The 10,929-nt window shown below is 44.0% G+C and overlaps 1 protein-coding gene across 6 annotated transcripts in view; it reads left to right on the top strand.

Annotated features, from left to right (window-relative positions):
* The first annotated feature begins 7,812 nt into the window (after window positions 1–7,812).
* Window positions 7,813–10,929, top strand: part of FANCI (FA complementation group I) — a 79,375-nt gene continuing 76,258 nt past the window's right edge. For 5 of the 6 annotated variants that reach the window (XR_016392008.1, XR_016392009.1, XM_022564061.3 and 2 more), the window contains exons 1-2: window positions 7,813–7,882; window positions 10,676–10,778. Coding sequence is in view for 3 of the 6 variants with exons in the window: in XM_022564061.3 (XP_022419769.1) it covers window positions 10,695–10,778 (84 nt within the window). In the remaining 3 variants the exon portion in view is untranslated. Of the gene's footprint in view, window positions 7,883–10,675; window positions 10,779–10,929 lie in introns of those variants that run through there. The other variant, XM_089906814.1, reaches the window with a different exon arrangement.

Here is a 10,929-nt window from a genome sequence, read left to right as displayed (position 1 = left end):
GTGTTTCTCCTTGGATTTATCCTGTACGGGACTCTCTGCACTTCCTGGACTTGATTGACTATTTCCTTACCCATATTAGGGAAGTTTTCAACTATAGTCTCTTCAAATATTTTCTCACCCCCCCCCTTTTTTTTTCTCTTCTTCTTCTGGGACCCCTATAATTCGAATGTTGGTGCGTTTAATGTTGTCCCAGAGGTCTCTGAGACTGTCCTCAATTCTTTTCATTCTTTTTTCTTTTTCTGCTCTGTGGTAGTTATTTCCACTATTTTATCTTCCAAGTCACTTATCTGTTCTTCTGCCTCAGTCATTCTGCTATTGATTCCTTCTAGAGAATTTTAAATTTCATTTATTGTGTTGTTCATCATTGTTTGTTTGCTCTTTAGTTTTTCTAGGTCCTTGTTAAACGTTGCTTGTATTTTCTCCATTCTATTTCCAAGATTTTGGGTCATCTTTACTATCATTACTCTGAATTCTTTCTCAGGTAGACTGCCTATTTCCTCTTCATTTGTTTGGTCTGGTGGGTTTTTACCTTGCTCCTTCATCTGCTGTGTGTTTCTCTGTCTTCTCATTTTGCTTAACTTACAGTGTTTGGGGTCTCCATTTCGCAGGCTGCATGTTTGTAGGTCTTGTTGTTTTTGGTGTCTGTCCCCAGTGAGTAAGGTTGGTTCAGTGGGTTTTGTAGGCTTCCTGGTGGAGGGACCTGGTGCCTGTGTTCTGGTGGATGAGGCTTGATCTTGTCTTTCTGTTGGGCAGGACCATGGCCAGTGGTGTGTTTTGGCGTGTCTGTGGACTTATTATGATTTTAGGCAGCCTCTCTGCTAATGGGTGGGGTTGTGTTCCTGTCTTGCTAGTTGTTTGGCATAGGGTGTCCAGCACTGTAGCTTGCTGGTCGTTGAGTGGAGCTGGGTCTTAGCATTGAGATGGAGATCCCTGAAAGAGCTTTCGCCATTTGATATTATGTGGGGCTTGGAGGTCTCTGGTGGACCAATGTCCTGAACTCGGTTCTCCCACCTCAGAGGCTCAGGCCTGACACCCAGCCAGAGCACCAAGACCCTGTCAGCCACATGGCTCAGAAGAAAAGGGAGAAAAAGAAAGAAAGAAAGAAAGAAAGAAAAATAAATAAATAAAATAAAGTTATTAAAATAGAAAAAAATTATTAAAAATAAAAAGTAATAAAAAAGAGGGAAAGAAAGAAGAGACCAACCAAACCAAAAGCAAATCCACCAGTGATAACAAGCGCTAAAAACTATACGAAAAACAAAAAACAAACAAAAAAATGGACAGTCAGAACCCTAGGACAAATGGCAAAAGCAAAGCTATACAGACAAAATCACACAAAGAAGCATACATATACACACTCACAAAAAGAGAAAAAGGAAAAATATATGTATATAAAATAAAAAAAGAGAGCAACCAAATCAATAAACAAATCTACCAATGATAATAACTCTAAATACTAAACTAAGATAAACATAAAACCAGAAATAAATTAAATGCAGAAAGAAAACCCCAAGTCTACAGTTGCTCCCAAAGTCCACCACCTCAATTTTGGGATGATTCGTTGTCTATTCAGGTATTCCACAGATGCAGGCACATCAAGTTGATTGTAGAGATTTAATCTGCTGCTCCTGAGGCTCCATGGAGAAATTTCCCTTCCTCTTCTTTGTTCGCACAGCTCCTGGGGTTCAGCTTTGGATTTGGCCCCGCCTCTGCATGTAGGTCGCCTGAGGGCGTCTTTTAGGAAGTCTGAGGTCTTTTGCCAGCGTTCAGTAGGTATTCTGTGGGAGTTGTTCCACATGTTGATGTAGTTTTGATATATTTGTAGGGAGGAAGGTGATCTCCACATCTTACTCCTCCACCATCTTGAAGGCACCCCCCATATATCTTTTTTTTTTTTTTTTAATTTTTTTCCATATATCTTTTTGAAGTATAGTTTTGTTCAGATGTATGCCCAGGAATGGGATTGCTGGATAATATGGTAACTCTATCTTTAGAGTTTTCTACAATGACTTTTAGGGTCCCCGTGAACACAGTCACGTGAAGCCTCCAGCACAACCAAAGCAATCCAGATATAGCCACAACAAAGAATATGGCTGGCCTCATACAGGGTTAGGATTTGCCAGATGGGTGGGATGGAAGGACAGACAAGGTGGCAAGTTGAATTCAAGATGAAGGAGGAGTGAGGGACAGCAAAAATTAGAGAATAGGTAAGTGGGAATAATTGAGCATTGAAACTGGACAAAGAGGAAGCTGCTGTCTGAGTAGTGATTCTGCTCAGGCTGTGTCCAGGAGAGTAAGTGGCTGAGGTGACATAGATGAGGAAGTCAGGGAGATGGGAAGAGAAGCACCAAGACGCCTCATGTAGGATGGAGGATCCACCTCAGTTTTGCAGCCACCTAGGGTGACAGCAGCAGAGGGTCACGTGAAGTGGAAGATGAAGAAGAGGCATCTACCTGTCGTCATCAAAGGGGCAGAGATGGCTGCTCAAAGTTTGCTGATTATTTACAAGCCAGAGCAGATCACTAGGTTCACAACTGGCCTGATATTTTCAAAAAACTTTTTTATTTTGTCATAATTTCAGAATTACAGGCCACAAAAATAGTACAAAAACTTCCCATATGCCCTTCACCTAGAAGTTAACATTTTATCACATTTGCTTTACAATTCTCTGTCAATATATACATACCATATTTTTTTTCTAAACCATTTTAGAGTAAGTTGCAGACATGATGCCCCTCTTCTCCTAAATACTTCAGGATATATTTCCTAAAAACAAAACATTCTCTTAATTAACCACAGTATGAATATCCAAATGAGGAAATGAACACTGTTATAATACAATTGGATAGTCCATAAACCTGAATCAAATATCACCAGTTTTAAGGGACCAGTTTTTTTTGGGTTTTTTTGGCTGCTTTGGGTCTTCGTTGCTGCGCATGGGCTTTCTCTAGTTGTGGTGAGCGGGGGCTACTCTTCATTGCAGAGTGCGTGCTTCACATTGAGGTGGCTTCTCATTGCAGAGCATGGGCTCTAGGCGCACAGGCTTCAGTAGTTGTGGTGCATGGGCTCAGTAGTTGTGGCATGCGGGCTCAGTAGTTGTGGTCTGCAGGCTCAGTAGTTGTGGCACAAGGGCTTAGTTGCTCTGTGGCATGTGGGATCTTTGCTGACAAGGGATCGAACCCATGTCCCCTGCATTGGCAGGTGGATTCTTAACCACAGCGCCACCAGCGAAGTCCCCAAGGGGCCAGTTTTTAAGGATTACTTTCCACCCTGCTTCCCCTTTCCCAAGTCCTCTTCCTGTCTTCCAGGCAGGCCTCTGAGAAACAAGAGACGGAGCAGGGTAATGGAACTAAACTTTTTGTTTGTTGTTGTTTTTGTTGTTTTGAACTTTTAATCTTCAAATGACTGCCGATTCACAGGAAGTTTCAAAAGCAGTAATGTAGTTTTAAGTCAAAATTTTCATTTTGAAATTTAACATTTCATTGAAATAATTTAAAAACCTATTTTTCTAAGGATGTGTTCATAATTTTGTACCTATTTAACAAATATCTGAAGCACCCACTGTGTGCCACTTTTCCAGACCCTGGGATTACAAATGGTGAGCTGTTAAACCTCTACCTTAAACCCTACTAAGTCGGAATTTCTTCAGGATGGAGTCAGATGGTTCTTCTTAACAATCCTGTGACCTGCCCACGTAGTAGGATCTTTTTTTTAATCTTAATCATTTCTAAGTATACACTTCAGTAGCGTTAAGTACATTCACATCGTTGAGAAACAGATATCCAGAACTTTTTCATCTTACAAAGCTGAAACTCTATACCTATTAAACAAGAGCTCCCCAATTCACCTTCTCCCCAGCCCCTGGCAACCACCGTTCTACTTTTTGTTTCTTGGAGTTTAAATCCTTTAGATACCTCATGTGAGTGGAATCATACAGTATTTGTCTTTTTGTGACTGGCTTATTTCACTTAACATAATGTCCTTTGGTATCATCTATGTTGTAGCATGTGAAGGGATTTCATTCCTTTTTAAGGCTGAATAGTATTCCACTGTATGGATACACCACATTCTGTTTATCCGTTCGTCTGCCCATGGATGTTTGGGTTGTCTCCACCTTTTCACTATTATGAATAATGCTTCCTTGAATATGGGTGTACAGATATCTGATTAAGAACCTGATTTCAATTCTTTTGTATACACACTCTGAAGTGGGATTGCCGGAGGGAGCTGAAACTATTCTTTTTTAATTCAAAAAATACTTTATTGGTAAAAAATACTAAACATCTGAAACTTCAGTGACTTGTAATCTTTTTGCAATAGTAACATCAACACGGATCACCAGACCTACACTATTAAGTGCTCCTAAACACTAGGCTCCTTATACATGCTACCTTGATTATTCTCTCAAGCAATGCCGCCCTTAAACCCAGGCAACTGGAGTGCTTGGACTGGGTGGGTGCCTCAACAGCTCCCTTCCTAGATGATGAGGAGTCCAAGAAACTTGGAGTGTGAACGCACTGAAGCCCACGTGCCCTCCTTTAGACCATGCTTGGGGTACCTTCCCAAACATCCCCAAGCTCAGTTCCTCGGCCTATACAGGCTCCTTCCTAAGTCCACCCTCCCCAGAGTGGACCTGCTAGTGTGCACAGCATAGTCAAGGGTAGCCGAGGGCAGCTTTAGAGGAGAGACATGGTGTGGATTTTCAGGCTGGGTGTCCACATGCAGGCATATGAAGCCCCTCACACTGCAGGATGGAGTGGGGAATGATAGGGGGCCTCCATTTGTACTTTTCTCTGGACTCCTGCAAATACCAGTAGCTATAATATTATTATCCAAACATGAGCTACTGACAAGGTCTGAAGAACATTTGATTCCAGTGTTGTAAACCTGTTTTTAACTGGCTGTGTTTTCTAGAATCAGTGTATCACTAGCTGACCAGTGTATGGCGTCTAGTTGGTTGAAGCAGATTGGTAAGATTTGCTGCTTAGTAAGGAAGCCTGCACCAGGGTGAAAAACATTGTTATGAATCTAAGTCTGTTCTCTTCCTTTGCATATGTAACACCCATTAGCACTAATGGAAAATACAGATGATACATTCATGCAACAAGGGGAGGCAAGACCCCCTGCCGCAATTGTCAATGCCAGTGGGTAGATGCTCACACAGGCAATGCAATAAGTGCACCTGGGATGCAAAAATGGAAGTTCAAAAAGGCAAATGAGCCCTTTTGAGCTACACAAATTCATGGCTGCCTGGCTCAGTCCCAGAAGCAGCCTGGAAGGGTGGTTTTGTGGGGAGAAGATGAGGTAAAGTCATCTGATTCCTTGGCAAGCTAAAGGATTCCTCTCAGGAATAATCTTCCAGCCCCACTGCTGTGTTTTAGCCAAATATCACAGCTTAATATTGGGCCAGAAACGTGGTAGAAGTAAAAAGTACTTAAGTAGTGTCATAGGCTTCCCTGGTGGCACAGTGGTTGGGAGTCTGCCTGCCAGTGCAGGGAACGCGGGTTCGAGCCCTGGTCTGGGAGGATCCCTCATGCCGTGGAGCAGCTGGGCCCGTGTGCCACAACTACTGAGACTGTGCTCTAGAGCCTGTGAGCCACAACTACTGAGCCTGCATGCCACAGCTGCTGAGGCCCGCCTGCCTAGAGTCCGTGCTCTGCAACGGGGTAGGCCACCGCAGTGAGAGGCCTGCACGCTGCAGCGGGGAGTGGCCTCCACTTGCCGCAGCTGGAGGGGCCTGTGTGCAGCAACGAAGACCCAGCACAACCCAAAATAAATAAATAAATAAATAAATTTATTTAAAAAAAAAAGAAGCGTCATAAACAAGTAGCAGACCTAGGCACCTGAGAGGCATCATTCTCTTCCAGCAGTTATGTTTCTTCCAGAACTGGCCAAATAGATCCATCCTACCCCTGGGAACTGGGAGACAGGCTCCAGACTGAATGCCCCCTGATCTTAGCATTCCTTCACATGCCATCCCATGGTCTCACATTTGGCAAGTCCAAATCTGAAGGCTTCATCATCAACTCAAACTTTCATCCTTCCCTGTGTGTCAGTCAACTGGCAGTATCACCAGGGTGCACCCAGTCACTCAAACCTGAATATTCCTCAAACCCCTCCCATCTCTCCCCAAGGTTGGGCCACGACCACCTATGTCCAGGACAACTTAGAGACTCCTAAGGGGTCTTGCCTTCAACTTTCCTCACCTCCATCATCTCTTTTTTTTTTTTTTTTTGGCTGCATTGGGTCTTCATTGCTGTGCATGGGCTTTCTCTAGTTGCAGCGAGTGGGGGCTACTCTAGTTGCAGCGAGCGGGGGCTACTCTTTGTTGTGGGGGCTTCTCTTATTGTGGAGCATAGGCTCTAGGTGCGTGGGCTTCAGTAGTTGCAGCACACGGGCTCAATAGTTGTGGCACGGGGCTCTAGGGCACACGGGCTTCAGTAGTTGTGGATTGCAGGCTCTAGAGCGCAGGCTCAGTAGCTGTGGTGCATGAGCTGAGTTGCCCCGCAGCATGTGGGATCTTCCTGCACCAGGGATCGAACCCGTGTCCCCTGCATTATCAGGCAGATTCTTAACCACTGCACCACCAGGGAAATCCCCACCATCTCTTTTAAATAACCTCTGCAGCACTCACCTGCCAGAAATATTGTTCTACAAAGTGAATACAATCACGCCCTTCCACTTCAGCTGTTCCCCCACTTGCTCCTGATGTGAAAAAGATTAACAAGCCCCTGCTTTCCCACCCCCACCCGAAGCACCTGCACCTCCCGAACCAGTCAGACGCTGGATTGCTTGTTGCTGTCAGGCCCTTTGCACAAGCTGCCCATTCAACGTAGTACAGGTTCTCGAACCTCTCCTCCATTTCTCTTTGCTCTACTATCAGTTGTTCATTTAACAAATGTTTACTGAGCATTTACTGCTTTGCCAGGCTTTGTGCTAAATGCTGAGATTTTGTATGCAATAAGCCCCCGGCCATAAGAGGCTTACATTTTAGGGCTGTCGACTGAAAGAAAAGTGCGTAACCTAAAAGTTGTGAGTTAAGTTTTATCCAGGTACCTTACTGAGGACTATAGCCCAGGAGACAGCCTCTGAGATAGCTTTGAGGACCTGCTCTGACGAGTTAAGGGAGGAGCCAGGATATATATGAGTTTTCGGGGGTTTTTTTTGGGCGGGGGGGGGGGGGAGATCCATGTAATCAAAGATCAAGATTACTGATCACAAAAAGACAGATATTTCAAGTTAATGACTTAAGTGCTTTCCTATGTATGGGAAGATGCAAGAATCTGGGTTCATTGAAACTTTTCCTTAGATATGCATCTTAACTATCCAAGGATCCTTACATCCAAAGCACAAAATGTTTCCTGTTTTTCTCCATCCTGAGCTCCCCTCAGGCACACTGAGGCCAACGACTGCAGTTGCTACAGCCTTGATCCCTATAGAAATGGAATGGCAGGCAACCCTTTTTTCCTTTACAGGAGTTACACCTCCACTGGCACAAGGAGTAGAACACCTTCCTGCGCCTTCCAGGCACTTCCAGTGCAAAGACCTCTACAGCTATTACTAGATTCATCCCCTTTCTCACTGACCCTTTTCCCAACAGTACACAAGAAGGCCTTAACTGGTCAAGGCACCGTGGTGGCCACACCCAGGCCACACTGCCCTGGCTCACTCTGCGGTCCCGAATTGGAGATCTAAGGCTGCCCCCCCCACAGTGAGTGGGATCGTCCCAGGAGTTTCCCCCTCCCTTCTGCCTTAATGGTACGCCCCATGCGCATGCTCCCGGGCGGCGGAAGTGAGCCGCGGGAGGCGGGAGCTGCTGCTCCCGGTAACGGAAGTTCGGCGGCGTTGGGTTGAGCGGACTTTTTGGAAGCTTTTGGAGGAGGTGAGGCTGAGGTGACTGTCCGGAGGGCCTTCGCGCGTTGCAGGGGCGGTGGGACTCAGCCCCGGGGAGGTAGCGGGTGTGGGAGGACAGGAGGACACCACTTCCATTGTGACGTTCTGGCGTTTTCCTTGGTTTGGAAGGGTCGATGTGCCCTGCCGTCTCCCTCCGCGTTGGTTGGCCCTCCCTGCTCCCCGGGCGTACTACACTCTCGGCCCTCTTGTTAAATTCTTCCTCTCCATCAGCGCTTAGCTCCTACGCCTGAGAAATTTCTCTAAACCTGTTTCACCTTTTTAGCTCGGTCACAGCGCACATCACCAGCTGCCTCATTTTATAGTTTCCCTATTTGTGTTTACTTCTTGCTCTCTGTGGAGCCCCGGCGCAAGACCCGCGGCGTTTCACTTCTGTGGTGCGTCACTAACCTCACGGCCTCTTGACAAAGAATCTGCAGCCACCTATCTGTTACTCATCTCTGGTTTTAGGAAGAATTTAGCAAATGTACCTGCTGAAATAGAGTTCAGCATCTTCCCCTTAGGGCTGGACGTCTCTTTTAGTCGGTATACCTTGTTTGCATTCTCTACTAACACCCAGCCCCTAACAGAGGGTAGCGGGTAAAAGCATGGGATTTGGGGTCCGGAGCTGGACAGACTCGGATTTCAGTTCTGCTTCTACCCTTACTAGCCTTCTAACTTTGGGGATTTGGGGAAATTCCTTAATCTCTCTGAATCCCAAAAGATCTTTATCAAAATTGGGAGTAATAACACAGACCTCATAAGGTTGGTGTGAGGATCAAATTAATGAGTGTAAAGTGCTGGGCCCAGGGTCTTGCCCATTGTAGGGATTCAGTCATTCATTTGTTCAGCAAATATTTATTGGGCACTTTTTATGAGCTAGATACTGTGCTAAGTACTGGAGGTTCAGTGTTAAACAAAACCAGACAGGTTTCCCTGCACTCCTGGAGTTTGAAGTGGAGTGGGAGGTGTAGTTCTTAAGCTAATAATTACAAATGTAATGTTAAAAGTGTGATGGTGAGAGAGATTACAGTTGCCTTGAAAGAATGTAATAGGGGAGTGTTTAATCTAGACTGAGCTTCTAAGGAAGTGTGGATTGAGCTGAGATCTGAAGAATTTGTAGGAATTAACAATAAAAGATTGGCAAGCAGCAGATGAAAGGAGGGGTGTTTGTATAAGTTCCAGACAGAAAATCATGTGTAAGGGTCTGTGGCGAGAGGAACTTGGGGGTTTGAAGGACTGAAAGCAATTCAGTGTGCCTGGAGAATAGAGTGAGGAAGGGGAGTTAGCATGGACCAGACCTTTTTATCCTGAATTCAGGATTTTGGACTGATACGAGAGTAATGGAAAGCCACTGAAGAGTTTTAAGTTGAGGATGGAGATTGAGGGAGGATAAGTCACATAATCTGGTTTGTGTTTCAAAAACATTATTTTAGCTGCTGTGTGGGGGACAAGTTAGGAAACTATGCAGTAGTTCAGGTGAGAGATGATGGTGGCTTTGGAGTAATGTGGAGGTAGTGGATCTCAGAGAGAAGTAGACTTGAGAGATGTTTTAGGGGGGTAACATCATCAGGACTTGGTAGTGGATGTGGAGGATGAAGGTGAAGTGGTTAAGAATGTTGTCCAGGTTTTTGGTTTCAGCGGCTGAGTGGATGATGGTACAATTTATGGAGATTGGAAACACGAAGAAATGCAGGAGGAGGAGCAGGTCTTCTTTCCATCAGTGTGCATTTCCCCCTTCCCATAATACTCCCATAGCTACACACTAACTCCTGTCTGTCTAATGTGCTTCCATTTCACCCTTTCCTTTCTACTCCCCAGAGTCACCACCCTAAGACAGGCCTTTGTCACTACCACTAAAATAGCCCCCAGTAGCCTCTTAGCCTCTGTTCTTCCTCCTTACTCCCTCCCTGCTTTAATCTGCACATTGATGCCAGATTCAGTTTCCTCAAACACTGTTTCAATCTTGTCAGATTATCTTTTACTACAGAAATTTTTGTTGCCATCTATTATTTACAGAATAAAATCTGAATTCCTTAACCTGGCTTTTAAGAGCTTGCACAGTTTAGTCCCACCCTTTCTTTCCAGCTTTCCTACTCACTACTCCCCTACTTGAACCCTCTACTACTCATTTTCCCCAAATAAATTTTTCAGATTCTCTTATGAATGCCTTTGTTCCTGATACTCTCCTTCCCAATAATGTATACCATGTGGTTATCTTGACTGTCTAAATTTAATCCTTAAGTTCCAGTTTAAGCTTTCCTCTGCTGGGAAGGCTTCTTGATGTTTGAGCACACATTTATTTCTTAGCCTTGTTAACTTCTCATTTGTTTTTACACCATTTAATTGGTATAAATGCATTTACAGTGCTGTTGATTTATTCATTTATCTAGTGTTACTTTATTATATGTTATAATATTCTTGTGTATGTGTCAATAATAATTTATTATATATTTGCTATACTGTTAAATGATAGCTTTGTTCTGGGCAGCATACTGGGTAGATGCTTAAAAAAAATGATAAAAATGTGACTTGGAATTAGGAAACCACTTGATTAGACTACAACTTTCTAATAAGGAAATTCCAGGGAATTCTCAAGATTATTTTGGTTTGGGTAAGAATCACCTACTCATACTAGTTGGTAATCCGTAGCCTGTTGAGTACCCACTGTGTACGTAGTCTATAATATGTATGAAATACTCAGTTAACAGGTAGAGAAGGGGAAAAAAATCAAACTTGTTTCCTTCTGGAAGTTTCATCCAGCTCTGACATTTTCCCTTTCCAGTTTCTTGATATGTGCAACAATGGACCAGAAAATTTTATCTCTAGCAGCAGAAAAAACAGCAGACAGACTGCAAAAATTTCTTCAAACCCTGAAAGAAGATGATGTGAGTATTAGGAAGGATGTTCTGCCAAAAGCAAATGTCAAGCATGATAACAAATTCAAGGGACATGTTAGAAAAATTAATTCTGCCACTTCATCTATCCCCCACTCTCCTTAGGAGACAAGGATTTATTTGATAACAACTCATAGATACA

The sequence above is a fragment of the Delphinapterus leucas genome, chromosome 2 (genome assembly GCF_059928025.1).
Source record: "Delphinapterus leucas isolate spDelLeu-1000000601 "Yukka" chromosome 2, BTC_Dleu_Yukka2, whole genome shotgun sequence".
Lineage (NCBI taxonomy): Eukaryota > Metazoa > Chordata > Mammalia > Artiodactyla > Monodontidae > Delphinapterus > Delphinapterus leucas.
The sequence above is the reverse complement of the archived record's forward strand: the minus strand, read 5'-3'. Positions and strand labels throughout refer to the sequence as shown.